The 18,210-nt window shown below is 46.1% G+C and overlaps 1 protein-coding gene across 2 annotated transcripts in view; it reads left to right on the forward strand.

Annotated features, from left to right (window-relative positions):
* Window positions 1-18,210, forward strand: part of PCSK2 (proprotein convertase subtilisin/kexin type 2) — a 216,982-nt gene that overhangs the window by 165,862 nt on the left and 32,910 nt on the right. For both annotated transcript variants that reach the window (XR_010935079.1, XM_067707300.1), the window contains exon 7: window positions 9,421-9,509. Coding sequence is in view for 1 of the 2 variants with exons in the window: in XM_067707300.1 (XP_067563401.1) it covers window positions 9,421-9,509 (89 nt within the window). In the remaining variant the exon portion in view is untranslated. The remainder of the gene's footprint in view (window positions 1-9,420; window positions 9,510-18,210) is intronic.

An 18,210-nucleotide genomic window follows, 5' to 3' on the forward strand; every position in this document is an offset into this window, starting at 1 on the left:
GTGTAGCCAGGGCTGAAGTCATACAAGGAAAGCGAACGCCTATTAATTACTATGTTTAAGGCACTGTTTTAGTGCTTTGCGTGTATTAATTCTCAATCTAACCCTCTGAAATAGGTGTGAACATTATTATCCCTATTTTGTAAACCGAAGCACAGAAAGATTAAGTAATGTGTGCAAGGTCACACAGCTAACAAGTGGTGGAGACAGGATTTGACACCAGTGAGGGGCCGTTACAAGCACTGCCTCATAATAAAGTGCTTTGGAGAGACAGCGTGGAGAAATGCAAAGTTATCTCTGGCTGGGGAAACTGGGACAGGTTTCCTTGAAGATGTGGCATTTGGTCCGGGATTTGAATGAAGGTACTAGGTAGAGTTGGGAGGGGAGGGGAGTGTATTCTGGGGTGAGGGTACAATTTAGGCAAAGAAGCAGAGGCAGGAGGTACAGATGTGTTCAGGAGGTGTCCTGGATAACTGGTCCTGGAGTTAGAGACTGGTGCAGAAGGCAGCAATCTGAGAAGGCCTCATGGAGGAGGTGAGCATGAAAGGTTTGGACAGGTTGCTAGGAGAAGAGAGGAGAGATCTTGTGACTGGGTCGGAAACTGGGCGTGGGGCCTAGACAAGGACGATTCTCCCATTGCACTCTAGGAATGCCGCTGCCCAGAAGCTCTGAGAGCCTTGAGCACTTGCCCTTGGCTGGAGCAGGGTTTACTGCCCAGGCAGTCTCAGCCTCCAGCCTGCCAGTTTCTTCAGGTGTTCTCTTCTGGGCTTGGGCACCAGTCCCAACTCCCCCATCTTTGCTCAGCAGACTCGGGGCTCTTGGATAAGCTAGTTTCGGCACCGAAACTCCAATGAAGGTCTCCCCGAAGCTGACCAGCAGTGGGCTTGCTGCTGCTCTAGCCACACTACCTGCCACACAGGCCAGTTAGAACGCAGAGGCAATTCCTGCCCAGAAAAGGCCACGCTCTCCATCATTGGCTTCTCACTGCTGTGGAAAGTAGAAAATAAAACACTCTACCAGAGGTGCTCTCAAGAGCAAGCAAGGAGGACGTTCCCCTTGGTTGGGAAACTGAGTTTAATAGCCACGTGTCTCCCCTGGGCTTTCCTCACACTTTAAACCATCATATCTCCTCTCTGTGCTTATAGGTTAACTTGTTTTCCTTCACGTGTACGTTTCTTTAAGAACATACTTAAAACTCCAAGCCAAGGACTCCTTATGAAGGCAAACTTCATACATATGCAGAACAGCTTTTAGGGGACCTGTATACTAGAATTCCTCGCCCTGTGCCTCATTTGAATTTGTAGGATTATTCCTTTTTCAGCGGAGCAAGTGTATTTTTTCTACTGTGAACCATTTGATAATTGTATGCGGTATCTGTGCTCCGGGGATGTATTTGAAACACAGTTGAGAAATTTGGAAAAGGAGTGGAATTTCCTCCTAGCTTGCAATCAGAGAAATACAGACGACCAAGCAAAATAATAACGGCCACAGTAGCAACAATAACCCAAACTGCAAAAAGGTAGAAAATAATACATATTTAATAAACATCAATAATATGCAACACAGCTGTAACTGATTTGCTATGAGGTATCAGGATCTGGTATCACATTTTTTTCTGGCATTCAATAAATATTGATTGGTTGGTTGATGGATGGGTGGCATACTTTCTCAGCCATGCCAAGATGTTGAGTGCCCTTGACATCTGTCCATTTCAGAGCTGCCTGCTTCTCCCAAGGTCTGCAGCTCACACTTTGTCAATAATCCTGCAGCCTTGCTGGGTTTTAGGTCAATGTTTGGTGATGCACTGCAGATCTGTATTCCATTGCTGTGCTGCTGTCCATAACAATCTCTCTTGCATAGCATTTCTTTGACAGGCATACACCACTGAAATGTCATCCCCGCCGTCGGCAATATTTACACAGCATCACAGGGTGCAGCATGCTCTATCTATTACGCCCTAAAGAGTAAGAGATTCTGGATTAGATGCGATTCCTGGTCACAAAAAGTTTACTATAAATTCAGGAAGAGAGAAGACATTTATTATTCAAGCAACCAAAATGAAGGGAAATATGGATAAATGGATACCAAGGACCGTCTGTCTCTATGTGGGCACATTTGATTGATAGCATTAGTTAAACCTTCAAATAAGAACGATTTTCAGTGATTAACTTTTTTAAATTAAAAGTCATATTTCATTCTGAAGAACCCAATAAACAGGCCTAAAAAGAATATGGGGGGAAAATTGTTCTCTCTGGTTGGTTATTAGCACAGTGATGGAAACCAATACTTTACCCTGGGGACACGTAATGGCTTAGAAATAGACAAACATCTTTCCCTTCTGTCTTTATGGACTAATTCTGAAATTGCCTCCTGAATAACAAAATCCAAACTGCCTTCAAAGACGTAATCTAAGTTTTCTTTCATGTGAGCGTTGAGACTACCTCATAAGCCGATACCAGCTCAAAGGTTGCTCTTTGCAGTCAACCCCCTCTCTCTAGCCAATCCAGAGTACAGTGAAATCCAAGAGAGTTTAATTTTGTGAGCTCTTCTGAGCCACTGGAGAAATACCACAAAGTTGTGAGTTTTTAAAAAAATTTCTAGTCCGCTACCTGGATGACACAAGTTTTCATTATTTAAAATTTCCCCTTCAGCTAAAAGAAATAGACGTAACACAGATTTGGGGTTGTGGAGAGAATCGTACAGATGGCAAAAGAAATATCTGTATGTTGGTATAATCATTTCTACTTTGGAAACTAATGTTTGCCATATGGGGGGATTTTATGGTCCTCAGGCGGTAATTATTCTTTTCTTAAGAGACAAAAATACAGTAGATTATAATGGACAAAGGTCCATATATTGATCGCTTGGTATGGAGTAAGTGATCCCTGAATCAGTTTCCCCTATCTGTAAAATGGAACTAAAGCTCCACCTTGGAGGTTTGCATGACGGACTAGAGGGACAGAACATGGACAATGGCTCTGGGGATTTTTATGAGCCAGGCCTGGAAGCAGCATACATCCTGTCACCCACATAACATCAGCTGAAATTCAGTCACTTGGCCACATGCACGTGTCGGGGATGCTGGGAAATGGAGCCTAACCGGATCCCAGGAAGAAAAGAAAATGAGCTTGGTTACCAGTTAGTATGTTCTGTCACCACCAAAAATCACGTGGCAAAGACAGTCCGTGTTGTAGAAGAAAACCTAAGCCAATGACCCTAACCAGTGAGTGAGCCAAAGAACCTGTGGAAGTTGGTTAAACCACTAAGTTACTTTTTGAATTAGTCAGGATTCTGCAGAGAAAAAGAACAAATCAGATATGTATATAAAAAGAAAGAGATTTGTTTATGGGGTCTGGCAAGTCCAAAATCTGCAGGGTGGGCTGGCAGGCTGGAGACCCAGGAGAGACGAGCTGGAGTCCAAAGGCAGTGCTGGAGGATTTTCTCTTACCCAGAGAAGGCTGGTCTTTTTGTTCTATTCAGACCTTCAACGAATTGGATGAGGCCCACCCACACTATGGAGGACAATCTGCTTTACTCAGAGTCCACCAATTTAAATGTGAACCTCATCCAAAAAACACCTTCACAGGAACACCCAAAATAATGCTTAATCAAATATCTGAGCACACCATGTCCCAGCCAAACTGACACATGAATTTAACCATCACACTTTTTATCTGCACATTTCTGAGCATCAGGAATACATGATATATTTTTTTAAGATTTTATTTTTTTATTTGTTATCTATTTTATACATATTAGTGTATATATGTCAGTCCCAATCTCCCAATTCATCCCACCACCACCACTGCCCACCCCTTTGCCACTTTCCCCCCTTGGTGTCCATATGTTTGTTCTCTACAACTGTGTCTCTATTTCTGCCTTGCAAACCAGTTCATCTGTACCATTTTTCTAGATTCCAAATATATGCATTAATATACTATATTTGTTTTTCCTTTTCTGACTTACTTCATTCTGTATGACAGTCTCTAGGTCCATCCACGTCTCTGCAAATGACCCAATTTCATTCCTTTTTGTGGCTGAGTAATATTCCATTGTGTATATGTACCACCTCTTCTTTATCCATTAGTCTGTCGATGGGCATTTACGTTGCTTCCATGACCTGGCTATTGTAAATAGTGTTGTCATGAGCATTGCGGTGCATGACTCTTTTTGAATTATGGTTTTCTCTGGGTATATGCCCAGTAGTGGGATTGCTGCCTCATACGGTAGTTCTGTTTATAGATTTTTTAAGGAACCTCCATACTGTTCTCCATAGTGGCTGTATCAATTTACATTCCCACTAACAGTGCAGGAGGGTTCCCTTTTCTCCACACCCTCTCCAGCATTTGTTGTTTGTAGATCTTCTGATGATGCCCATTCTAACCGGTGTGAGGTGATACTTCATTTTAGTTTTGATTTGCATTTCTCTAATAATTAATGATACTGAGCAGATTTTCATGGGCCTCTTGGCCATCCGTATGTCTTCTTTGGAAAAATGTCTATTTAGGCCTTCTGCCCATTTTTTGATTGGGTTGCCTGTTTTTTTAATATTGAGCTGCATGAGCTGTTTATATATTTTAGAGATTAATCCTTTGTCTGTAAATTCCTTTGCAAATATTTTCTCCCATTCTGAGGGTTTTCTTTTCATCTTGTTTATAAAGGTCATGCTTAAGAACAGGGTTCAGAAGCAGCAAACCTGTATCTGAATTCTGGTTTTGCCTCTGAACTGAGAAGTGACTTAGTACCCTGATGCTCAACTCCCTCTTCTTTAAAATGGGGATAATGATAGTTGTGAGAATCAAATAAAACAAAGCCTGCGGCACTCTCGGCGTGGTGCCCACCCACTGTGGGTGTCAGTAAATGAGAGGTGCTGTATGCATGCTGCCCCGTCCATCTCTCCCTGAATGGAGTCACATAGAAATGCATGCTTTGGCTGGAAAGGGCAAGAAGCGTGGCCAGTCACTCTAGTGAAAGGTCAGCAATGTGGAAGAAGGGGCACAGTCTCTCTGGAGATGTGCCCCCTCCCCGAGTCAGAGCAGGTCCTCAGGATTTTCTTAGACATCTCAGCAGCCACCACGGCTGTAGGGAAGCCCCAGTGCAGCCATCATCAGGGTCCAGGCTTAAACCCCACCCTGCACAGGTTAACCTGGGATTGTCCCTCCAGCCTTGCTTGTCCAGAGTATCAGTTATCTATTGCCAAGCAATGCCACATAAAAAATCATCCCAAAGGTAGTAGCTTAAAGCAATAAGCACTGACATCGCTCACAAGTCTGTAGGTCAGCTGGACAGTCCTGTTGATCTGGCTCGTCCCTGCATCCAGGGTTGGTTGGCAGGGAGGCTGGGGGCTAGCTGGCTTAGGGTGTCCTCTCTCACATGTCTGGGGGACAGCTGGCTGACAGCTTGGGTGACAGGCATGAGGGGTTACAGTCTCTCACCATCCAATGGGCCAGCCTGGGCTTGTCCACATGGCACCAGGGCAGTTGCAGGAGAAAGAGCAGCTGTGGGCCTCCTGAGGGCCAGGCCCATCCCTTCCACCACATTCTTTTGTCCAAAGCAAGTCACCAGGCCAGCCAGGCTCAAGGTAGGGGAACTGTGCTTCCCCTCTTCATGAAGCAGCTAGAAAATCACACTGCCAAGAGCACAGGCCCAGGGGAACAGGAGATCGAGGCCGTTCTGGCAACATGATACCCCTGACTCCTGTCACTTGCCCCCCGGTGACCTTTGTCAGAAGGAGGCCATTAATTAGTTAAAGCACAAATTTATGGGCTTGGTTCTGTAGAACCAGAGAGTACTCACTAACCCTCGTCAGCGGTTCAGGTCTTCCAGGGGCCAGACGATGGGTCCACGCAAGGGTTGGATCTTCACCAAAAACCAGTCTTCTTGCCCTTCCTGTGGAGCACTGTTCAGTAATCTATCTTTTAAATTACTTTTGTTCTGAATACGTTGAAGACGTTTGAAAAGATTATAACTTACTCAGATTTTGTTAGATAACATCTTTTTTTGCCAAATCCCACTCTTTTGTGAGCTAATCAGACTTCTCACCTGGACTGTTTTATTCAATCAGCCAATCAATAAACACTTACTGAATTTCAAAAAAAAAAAAAAAAGGGAGGCCAATCAAGCCACCGAGCTTTGTCCCTCCTCCCCACACCCACAGCGATTTCCACTTCTGACAGACTCGTGTTTTACTCTAGAGACAAAGGGGAGCTACTGAATGTTCTTGGGAGAGCAGAGGGGCCAGATGAATATGGACTTGGAAAAGGATTCTCCTGATATTCAGAAGAGCAAGCTCGTTCTCTGAGATGATCAGGAAAACAGGACTGAAGCGAAGGCACTCAAGGCCGTGGCGACGGAGCCGACAGAGGCCCAGGGGTGCGAAGAGGCCTGGTGTCACCAACAATTACAGGGAGCCACTACCCGCTTATAATTAGTGTCGCCTAATTTAGCAATGAAATGTTTTTTCCCATATGTTCCTCTGGAGGGACCACGACAGTCATCTCCCCACTTAAAGGCCAAAATTAAGGATATGGAAGCATTCAGTGTCTTTAATCTGCTCAAGGAAGTTCACACGATTTTGTCCTCCAGCCTTTCGTGAGCAGTTTTAGGGCAGAGAAGGTCTGTCACTGGGTGGGAGGGTGATGGGGGGTCCAGTAGCTGACCCTGGGTCTCAGACCTGGCCCAGATCCTCGGATACTCAGCTTTGACATCTGTGAAATGGAGCAGTACCTACTCCCGTGAGGGGTAAAGGGGGTGCGACAAAAAAAGCACTGACTGTGGTCCCTGGTGAGGAACGACTGCCGCGTCCACAGCAGGTGCTGTTGGCCCTCCTCGCTCCTCAGAGCAGGGCCCCCCCTCCACCAGCATAATGTGTGCTTCACAGATGTCGGTCAAAGCATCGACTGTTCCAGGCAAGGCCTCGGAAAGGAGAGCCTGGCAGGGCTGATTATTAAATAATAAGGAAATTAGTGCTCACTCGAATTAGAGGTGGCACTGCTTTTTAAACTTTTCTTCACATATTTATTTGGGGCTTCCCCGGTGGCGCAGTGGTTGAGAGTCCGCCTGCCGGTGCAGGGGACGCGGGTTCGTGCCCCGGTCCGGGAAGATCCCACATGCCGCGGAGCGGCTGGGCCCGTGAGCCATGGCCGCTGAGCCTGCGCGTCCGGAGCCTGTGCTCTGCAACAGGAGAGGCCACAGCAGTGAGAGCCCCGTATACCGAAAAGAAAAATAAAAAATCAAACAAATACTTGTTCAGCATGAACCAAACAACAAGGGAGCCAGCCAAATTTAATCAGTGTCCGCACAAGTTCCATTTTTAAATATATATGTGTGTATATATAAAGTATATGCATGTCCTCTTAATATGGCATGTGTTTTATATATTTAAATATCTAATATGTGGATTATATATAATGTGTAAGTATATATACATATGAATATAGAAGTATATAATTACAAATACATAAGTAGATATAAGTACAACTATATACTTGAATATATACATTTAAAGTCTACGTACGAATCAATATAAAATGTCTATGTTTCACTTTATATAGATACATGGGTGTACACTTCCATGCTGTTTTTCAGAATTTTATTTACCATTTTCTTCAGCACTGAGAATAAGATGGGGGCCATGAAGTCCATGTCCACGGTAGCTTCTCCCATCAAGTTAAACCATAACTGAGTCCCTTCTCAAAAATCTCCCATGAGATCTACCAAAAACTTACAGGCAAGAAGACAGGGGTTTACTCAGTCAGCACGTGGGGTCTTCACAGAGCTTCCACCACAGGGCTGACCTCTGCAGTCACGACGAGGTCTCCTCAGACACCACATACAGATTTCATTCTTGTTCCAAAGGGAATTTTGAGTCTGTGAGATGTGTAGCCTTCATGGAGGCAGGATTCCCTTTTGCTCATATATAGAGAGAAAATATGTGTGTATATTTTCAGTCCTCCGTTGTGATTTTTTAAGGGCGGGTGTGAGCTTTGCTTGCCCTAAGAGAATGCGGCGAAGCGTCTACACTGCAGAAATCAGGACTTCTTGGGCTACGCAGCCAATAAGTCCCCTTCCCCACATCCCTTCCTGCACCCGCTGTGTGAATAGTGAGGGGGAAGCCAGCCCTCACCACCGTCCCTCTGCAGGCCAAGCTGACACTTTTGCAGCCGACTTCATATTTAGCTGCTTCATGGGCCATTAGGATGGACTTCCAGGCTGGGGCTGGCCATTTCCAGTGATGTGTACATTGGACCACTCCTCCTCTTGAATGCTGTTTGGGGTTAAAACACGGCATTCTGATTGACTTCAAGCTTATGCGGGGTTCAGTTCCCCGTTGCCGTTTAACAAACGGCCCCGAAACCTAGTGGCTTAAAAGAGAACATCTACTAGCTCACAGTCCTGCAACTTAGGTGGGCACCTGTCTCTCTCCATGTGCTGCTGACGGGGTAACCCGTCTGGGTCTGGGGGAGGGAGGCCTCCAGGGGCTTCACCTGAGGTATGTTGGAACAATGGGGGCTGCCCGGCTGCACTCCCCGCGTGGCCTCAGCTGTAGCCCAAGCTCCTCTGTACGGACCCTGGCCCAGAGGATAGAGGGCATCCTCCCGCTGCCTCCCATGGGTCCAAGCCAGCCACCAGGCTGGCCCAGTTCAAGGGGAGAGCTGTTTGGATTCCTCTGGTGTAACAGAAAAGGGAGCAAAAGGGAAAAAGTTAATGAAATTCCAGTGTCTATTGCAGAGAACATTCTAGAACATAAGCCCTGAGAAGGCCTTGCTAGGAATTGTAAGGCCGGCAAACTTCAGAAAGATTATCTAATAGATGCCTGGGATTCTTAATCTGTTCGGCCTCAAAGTTTCTGTGGACCCCTCGAAATTGAATGCAGACAGTTGCCAGTGTGGGTTTATTTGGTTCCAGAGCAAGGTGGGGGATTTGTAGCATTCAGTATGTCCTAAAGGAGGCTATAATCCAAAAAGGTAAATAACTTTCATCCCACAACTGGCAGGCAGCATTCATTCCCTGCCTGTGGACAGAACCAGCATTGAAAATAAACACCAGCCCACAATTCTAGCGTTTCAAAAAAAAAAAAAAAATCAGCTGTTTCGACCAGCACCAACCTGTTTTAGATTATCTCCTTTTCACAGAAAGCCTATAACTGTTTTCCGCAGTAAGACACTTCCAATTTTAAAGTAAAGATCACCTCTCAAGGTTGAAAATGTTCTGAGAAGACTCTTCACGGTAGAAACAAGCCAAGGTCAGGAAGGGCAGCTGGGAATTGGAAGGGGTCGAAAGGAGAGACACAGATGGAAAATCCAGGGGCCTGGGTTGGCTCCAGGCTAACTGAACCATTGAAAAGAACCATAGATAGAATTTAAGGGATCGTCTCCAAGTCGTTTGACCCTGTATCTGACTTGTCTTTACTGTTCTATGCAGCCATGGGACCCGATGTGCCGGGGAAGTTTCCGCAGTCGCCAACAACAACATCTGCGGGGTCGGAGTGGCCTACGGCTCCAAGGTCGCAGGTAGGCTGTTGCTGTCAAACAATCCCAGGAGGCATCACACTCGGGTCTCGGGCCTGGCCACTGCGCGGCAAAGATTCCCAGTGGAGCAGGCGAGTGGGGACTGGTACACTTAGCAAGAGTGAAAAACATTTTTTTAACTTAACCTATATGGCAAGATCAATAAACTTTAAAAAGTTTTAAGGTGCACAGATCATGAGCACATAGGTCAATGAAGTTTCACAAACTGACCGCATCCACGTAACCATCAAGAAACAAAACACAACCAGCACCCCAAAGCCCTCGTGTCCCCTCCTAGTTACTGCCCATCCACACAAGAACAGTCACGACCCTGATTTCTAACAGCAAATGTCAGTTATTCCCAGTTTTTAAACTTTATATAAATGGAATTGTACTGTCTGTACTCTTTGTGTGTCAGTATCCATAACGTCTTTTTTTTTTATTGGAGTAGAGTTGATTTACAATGTTGTGTTAGTTTCTGGTGTACAGCAAAGTAATTCAGTTATACATATATGTGTGTGTGTGTGTGTGTGTGTGTGTGTGTGTGTATAGATATTCCTTTTCATATTCTTTTCCATTATGGTTTATCACAGGATATTGAATATAGTTCCCTGTGCTGTACAGTAGGACATTGTTGTTTATCCATCCTATATATACTAGTTTGCATCTGCTAATCTCAAACTCCCAATCCAACACTCCCTCACCTGCCCTCCCCCTTGGCAATCACAAGTCTGTTCTCTATGTCTGTGAGTCTGTTTCCACTTCTTAGATAAGTTCATTTGTGTCATATTTTAGATTCCACATATAAGTGATATCATATGGTATTTGTCTCTCTTTCTGACTTACTTCACTTAGTATAATACTCTCCAGGTCCATCCATGTTACTGCAAATGGCATTATTTCATTCTTTTCATGGCTGAGTAGTATTCCATTGTATATATGTACCACATCTTCTTTATCCACTCATCTGTCGATGGACATTTAGGTTGCTTCCATGTCTTGGCTATTGTGAATAGTGCCGCTATGGACGTAGGGGTGCACATGTCTTTTCAAATTCCAGTTTTGTCTGGATATGTGCCCAGGAGTGGGATTTCTGGTTCATATGGCAACTCTATTTTTAGTTTTCTGAGGAACGTCCATACTGTTTCCATGATGGCTGCACCAATTTACATTCCCACCAACAGTTAAGAGGGTTCCCTATCTTTTCGAATTATAATTTTGTCCAAGTAACCATAGCATTTTAATAGGAATCAAATAAGGACGGTAGAATATAAGGAGGTGTGTACAGATTATTGTAAACATACTCAGAACTCTTCCAAATGTTTTTGGTGGGGTTTTTTGTATGTTTGTTTGTTTGCACAGTGCCTCTCATCTTTAAGGGAAAATATTCTACCTAGAACCTTTTTATTAAGTTCCACGGGAAACATTTAACAAATTCCTCTTTATGGGCCTTTAGAAAGAAGGGTGGCTGGTCACCAGAAATTTAGAAACCAACATCTCCCCCCGCCAAAAAAAATAGAGACAGAAAGGGAGAGAGAAAATGAGAGAAAGGGGTTCATAAGCTTTCAACAAGACGCTGGAGAATGGAGTGGCTCCTGGCTTATTCCAAGTTTTGCATCAGATTTGGTTCTTAATTTATTCAGGCTGAGTCATCCAACCTTGCTTTTCTTTTTTTTACAACCGTCTTGATATTTTTTTCCTGGTGATTTAATAGAACCATAAACATACTTTGTGCTGACACTTGCATTTCCAGGAACCTAAATAAAGCAAGAGCAACCTATACAAACCCACCATTAACCTCTTTCAACACTGTCTGCTAAGAGGTTTGCCTAAGCTGGGTGCTGAATTCCTCAAACGAATACATCCAGAGGGTTCTGAAATGTAACTGGGGCGGCTTTGCCCCTTGGCTTTCATCTCTCTGTATTCTGTGTGCCTCCAAAATGCTGGCATCAGAATGTCAGAAGGCATATGAGCTCAGGGGAAAGAATATCACCTGGTTAATATTTTACAAACCAGGCTCACACTCCAGGTGCTATCTGAGTGGGGGGGTTCCCTGTTCGCAGGGCAGAGTGGAGGCAACTGAAAATGTCAAACGTGGATTTCTCATTCACAATGACGGTCTTCAAAAGAGTTTTGAAGTTTCTGCATGCCCAAAGTAACTGGATTTTTGAACAAGGGATCCTCAGAACAAGTGCCTGCAACAATGAAGAGTTGGGATTAGCTCATGGCAATTGGAGGTCCGCTGGGGTCTTTTTCTCCATCTGCTTCTTTTTCTCTCTTGTAATTTGCACTCTGAAAACATCTAAGCTGCTTATCAAATGTACCTGATTCTCCTGCTCTCTTTGAATTCCCTAAAAGCAAACCTGAAGCAAGGATCTGGGTGCAAGGAGTTTCTTTGGGAGGTGACCCTGGGAAGCCAGTGAGGGAAAGAGAGGGAAAGACGGTGGGAAGAGAGACCAACAGAGGGTGTGTAGATGAGCTGGGGCTCCCTAACTGGGGCTCTGGGGGGCTCTTGCCCCCCGAGAGGAGGAGACTGGGAGTTTATCCACCAACTCGCATCCCTCATCGGTGGGTGGGCTCGGGTGGGGGGCGGGACCTCAGCCTCGAGCACCTGGGTTGTCCCGCCTGCAGCTCCACCCGCAAGGCAGAGGACACGCCCCAGGCAAGCCCCTCGTTCGGATGGGCAGATCCAGGCAAAGTGACAGCCTCTGACTCACCCCTGATGCCAAAGGCGAGCGGATGCAGCCCGGTACCTCAAAGACACGACCCGACCCGTGTCCATGAACCCCGATAGCTCACAGGTCTCAAGGCAAGGCTCTGAGGATCCAGGAGCCCAGCCCAGAGCCGGGGGGAGGCAGGCCCAGCCCCACAGAGGCTCTGAGCAAAGGGGCCGCCTTCTTGCGCTCCTTTAACCCCAGCTTGGTTCCTCTGTAGCCACTCTTACGGGTCCTAAGCGCTCAGGGGCAGGAAGGTCCAGTCCCCACCCTGTGCCCGGCAGGACATCCAGTGACTCAGGGCTCCCCCAGGGGAGCGAAAGGAATTCTTCCTGAGAAAGCCCTGGAGAGGTACTCAGGAATCGCAACAGAAGCAGAATTCTACCTTACAGATTTGGGGGGAACATTTTGTTCATTCTGGCTGGCAATTTCAAAAGTTGGCTGATTTTCCTCATTCTACTAATAAATGGGCTATACTCTCCGGAGAATCTTTCCTTTCCCGAGCTTTCTGAGCTGGGGAGGTCTGGAGCGCCATCTGGTGGCCGTCCCGTATCGCTGCTCGTCTCAAGGTGTTCAGTCACAGGGTAGGGAGGCAATGTCCCAACTGCCCCCTAGATCCCGGGTCTCTTGTCTTCAAAAAAAGGCTAAAGTTAAGGTGCTGCAGAATCTCAGTCCAGAAAAAGAAAGGAAAGTGGAGACGATATGATAAAATGGGTCCTCTGAAGGGAAACAAGGAAAAAAATCATTGAGCATCTCTTCATCGGCCCGTGAGCCTTTTGGGTTTCTCTTCTACTCATACACTTTCTCATTTTTCCATGGAGGTTGCTGTCTTTTTCCTGTTAATTTGCACATGTTCTTGGTATGTCCCACATATTAGCCCCTGATCAGTTTTAATCAGCGCAAGGATCTTCTCCCAAACTTTCACATGAGGCCATTAGTCCAACTGGCTTCCACCTCTGTATGTCATGCCAGCTGGGGTCAAGTTTTATTTTTCTCCAAATAGTGAGCAAACATCCCCAATACCATCTATTTAATAATCCATCCCGTCCCTTTGATTTGTGGTACCACCTTCATTGTATATTAAGTTCCCATACACATGTGGTTAGTCTCTGTGTAAATATAATTTAGAGGAAACTTCCTAGCAACTGTGAGTCAGGAAGTGTAGCCACGCTCCTTCCTCTACTGGGCCTTTGTATGTGCTCTCCCTCTGCCCAGAACACCTGCCCCCTACGGCCCACCTGGCCACCACCTCTTCATCCTGCAGCAAGCGGGTCCCCATGGCATCCTCCAACATCATTGCCCAGGCCAATCCCCATCCACAGATAAAGATGCTGAATCTTCTCTTCCCAGCACTAATACTGTCAGTTATCACAAATTCTTGTGCCTGGTTCTTTGATCAGTATCATTCTCCGCAGGCAGACAACAGTGTCCACAGAGACAGGAGCCATGTCTGTTTTCTCTCACCTTCGCACCCACAGCAGGGTCTGGCGCACAGAGGATGCTCAAACTCTATTTGCTGAGTGACAGAAAGCAAGGAAGGAATAAAGAGAAGGAAGCGGCTGTGGATAAACCCATGATAATCAGTAGAGATTAATCAGTGAATAAAAGAATCGGTGGATGAATGGAGTTAAGGGATTAAGGGCATAAAGATCTAAGGACCCAAAGCTGATGGAATTTCTACCAGGTATCTCCCCTTCTACCAGCACCGTCTCACCTTTGCTACTTTAGCCCATTCAAATTAGTTCCAAGGAGACCTGGGCCTTCTCATCACCCACTTTCCCTCCCCAGCAAGGGCACACTGGGAATGTCCATCAGCAGTGAAGACAGGCAGGGGACCCCTTTGCATCAACACCCTAGGCCACTCCAGGCCAACGAGCATCACGGCCGTCCATCCACTGTGTGTCATCTGGATGCTGGAAATAGAGCGTGTGAATTCCCAGCGGCTCATCTTTTCCATTTTCCTGTCAGAATCGCAAAATCTTGGGCCCCAAAGAGGGTCTAAAGTTCCCTGAGTCCAAACACCCACTGACACTTGCGTGATGATAACAACAATAACAGTAGCAATAATAATAATAACATATTGTCTCTTCCAATGTGTCTGGCACGATGCAAAACCCTTAACTCAACCCTCTTTACAGCTTTATCATACATTATTATATATTTTATAAAGAGAACATATTTATTATATATTATTATCCCTCTTTTACAGAGAACGAAACTGAACATGGGGCCACACAGCTAGTAAATTGTAAAACAATTTAGTATCCAGCGCAGCCTGGGTCCCTGCACTAAAACATTTGAAGAGCTTCTCTCTCTTTTTTTTTTTAATTAATTAATTAATTAATTTTTGGTTGCGTTGGGTCTTCGTTGCTGTGCGTGGGCTCTCTCTAGTTGCGGTGAGCGGGGGCTACTCTGTTGTAGCGTGCAGCCTTCTCACTGCGGTGACTTCTCTTATTGCGGAGCATAGGCTCTGGGCACGCAGGCTTCAGAAGCTGTGGCACGCAGGCTCAGTAGTCGTGGCGCACGGGTTTAGTTGCTCTGTGGCACGTGGGATCTTCCCGGACCAGGGCTTGAAACTGTGTCCGCTGCCCTGGCAGGCAGATTTTTAACCACTGTGCCACCAGGGAAGTCCCGAACAGCTTCTCTTTTCCTGCTCTCCTGATGTAGCCTGGACCCAGCCTGGAACGGCACGCCTCCAGTGACGGGAAACTCACTCCCTCACAACAAAGTCTGTTCTGCCTTTGGACATGGGTAACTCTAGAAACTTCTTCCTTAAGATGAGCTCTCTCTTTGACTTCTGTTGCCTGTTTCCATGAGCACAGCTGTTACCACTTCTTCTAGCTAACACATGGCAAGGAGAGAGGAAGATTCCAATTAGTCTGGCTGTCCCAAAGTCTTGGTGCTGTCTCAAAGCTTTAATAACTTCCAAACTTTTTTGAAAGTTTAATTACTTACATTTCCTTATCCACTTATTTATACGTTTTGAAGAGAAAGGTTAATTTCCATTTTTTATTTTAAACATGACTTTATTAAAGTAACTCTTTAAGACAACCTAGTTCTTTTCTTAGTTTTAATTTTTAAATCAATGTTTGGCATCTTTAGCCAAAAGGGACTGAGACAAAAAATCGAAATTGACAGTGTATTATTCAAAATTCACAAAACCAAATAAATGGACAACCGATATAAATAATGAACCCTTCAAATGATGTTTCTTGCAAGTTAGTCAGATTTCTACCTCTGAGAGTATGAAAAAGGCTCGAAATGCATCACGCCTTTTGGGAGATGCTATCTCTTGCCTTCAGCCCCTTCCAGGACTCAGGAGTTGCAGCTGGGTGCCCACCATGTGCCGGTCCTGCTGGGGGGCAGGGATGCAGCAGTGAGCCAGCAGACAAGACACCTGCCCTCTCACAGCTTCGAGTCTAAAGGGAGACCTAGACAAGGAGCAAACAAACACAATATCCGATCATGATTGCCGGTTGCCGGGGCACAGCAAGTGACTTGAGGGCAGGTCCTACAGCATCACCCCTGGGCGTCTGCAGAGCCCCTCAGAGCAGCCCCAGGCTGGGGCCAGGCCAGGTGGCATTGGCCTTACCTGCCTTCCTCTGAAGGCAGAGCAGATAGACTTATGCATCTGCTAACGAGTGCTCCTTTGAGCAAAGATTCTAAAAGGAGTTTGAAAACCGCACTGTAGACCATTATCAAAGTACCCTGAAATTTCTCTACCAGCGATGAATTGCTTCCACATATTTGGCCAATAAAACTCCTAATAGTCCAGTGAGTTTGTACGTATTTTATCTGAGTTTTTAAATAAATCAGTAAAAATCGCTTGTTGGCACAATGATTAACATGTTTCCAGATCCTTAAGACCTAGACCAGCATGCGTCGGCTCCCTAGCCTGCAGATGAACACTAGTGAACACAACAGTGGCGATGATCGACACTGAGGTGTGCGGACGGACGTAGCACTTCCTGGTGTCCGTACAAGCTCACCTTTTGTAGCAGGAGGAGAGGCAGAGGATTTAGCTCAAACCCCTGGGCTGTGCAGCCCCTAGAGCCCAGGGCTGCAAGCAAGCCATGCAGCAGGCGTGAGGCTCAGGTTCTAAAAGGCAGGAGGGACTCACAGATTCACTGCTGGTCATGAATGCGGTGCTCAGGCTGGCGGAAGGGCAGGGGACAGAAATGCTTGACGTGCAGGCTCTCCTGCCATCACCTCGCCGCAGCCAGCAGAGCATTGTGCAAACGTGAGGATGCCGAGTCCTGGCTCCCTGGGCTTCCCACTCTCCTTCTGCCTCTCACTCTCACTCTCTTGCCTTCCCCATCTTTCTCGCTCTCTCCCCCTCCCCACCCCCCTAGACCATCCAGGGACAGAGTCCCTCCCTAAAAACCCTTGGGTCACCCTGAGCCTGGGTCTTGGCCGCTAATGGGGCAGTTGCCTGCAAAAATTAATACTGTATCTCATTCAATTCATGCATGCCTCATTCCCTCCAGCTTAATGAGATTCAAAGAATGCTGGGGGCCTGGGCCCTGAATGTGAATGAGAGCCCTGCTCCCAGCCCGTGGCCGCCCCTGCCTCCCTCGATGCTGAACAGTCCGGAGATTAATACACAACAGCTCTGATGTTCTGGGTGGCACAAAGGGAGCGAGGGCAGGATGAAGAGGGAAAGAGGCAGAGAGACAGGACCTGCAAAGAGAGAGGGCAAAGGGCACCAGCTGGTGACAAAATGCAAAGTCGCCACTGTTTGGCACGTGGGACGGTCCGGGTGCGCTTTGGCCAGAGTTGAACTCCTCCCTCTTTTCAATGGAGGCAGGCTATTCAGTGCTGGTCATCCGGGCACTGGATGAGTTCAAGACCATCGGAGTTTCCTCCTTGCAGACGAGTGAATACCAGCCTCTCTGCGACATTTCCAGTCCACAAAGTGGACACGACGTGTGAGAAGAAGCTGTGCTCTTCAGTTTACTCTGTAAGCTGTCGGCCACCTTTGTTAAACAGACTTTCTAAATGAGCAAAATATAGGTGGGCCAAAAGTGAAATGTGGAGTTTTAGATTTCCTATCCCTAACGAAATGAACCATAAAACTTAGCTTCTGGAAAGTTGAAACCAAAGGCTATGCTTCCGCTGTAGGAGCTTTCTCCAGGAGAAAGGATATTAACTAATAATTAGACTTGTTGGCAAAAACGGTGACCTGATTTATGAGTAGAGGATGGAAAGTCTGGACCTGTTATCCCTGCTAGGGAGAAACTCAACTAAATTAGGTAATTATATCATGCATTTATTCACCAAATATTTATCAAGCTTAAGATAAATTCCAAGCGCCATGCTGATGCCCAGGGACATAGAAGTACACAGAATAGACACATGCCCTGTACGCAAAGACCTTGCTGTCTGGTGGCAAATGAAACACACAAATCAACAATTGTAAGAGAAGGCTGACAGTGCAGTGCTAACAGAGGAGGCTGCCAGTGCAGTGCTAACAGAGGACCTCAGAGTTGGACCCACAAAGACTTCAGGGGAAAGGCCTACTGAGATCATAGGTTAGACAGGAGGAGGGTGAACTCTGGGGAACATTGCAGTGCAAGTGCAAGGGAGGGGCCATGAGACGTGGGAGGAGGAAAGAGAACCTTAAGAGAAAAGACAATTTTCTGTCAATTTCATGGGCCCTGTAAGAGCCTGAATCTTCCTGCTTTATATTTTTTTCTGGAAAAATGTTTATCTCAGAATTAACAAAACATGCATGTAAAAGCATTAACTTTATACCCCCAATGTCCCAATTACCTAAACAGCCATTCTCACGTCAGGTTGCACTTCAAAACCACCTTAGACCAATACCTGCTTAGGCCCCGTGCAAATATTCAGAAACTCCAGGGACCGGGGAGAAGCGGCCCAGGAACAGTATTTAGGAGATGCTCTGCAAATGACCCTATAATTGGGAACTGCTTTAAGATGTACAAGCCTATTACCTGCAACTAGAAAAGGAAAATCAAGATGCGAAG

The sequence above is a fragment of the Pseudorca crassidens genome, chromosome 15 (assembly GCF_039906515.1).
Source record: "Pseudorca crassidens isolate mPseCra1 chromosome 15, mPseCra1.hap1, whole genome shotgun sequence".
NCBI lineage: Eukaryota > Metazoa > Chordata > Mammalia > Artiodactyla > Delphinidae > Pseudorca > Pseudorca crassidens.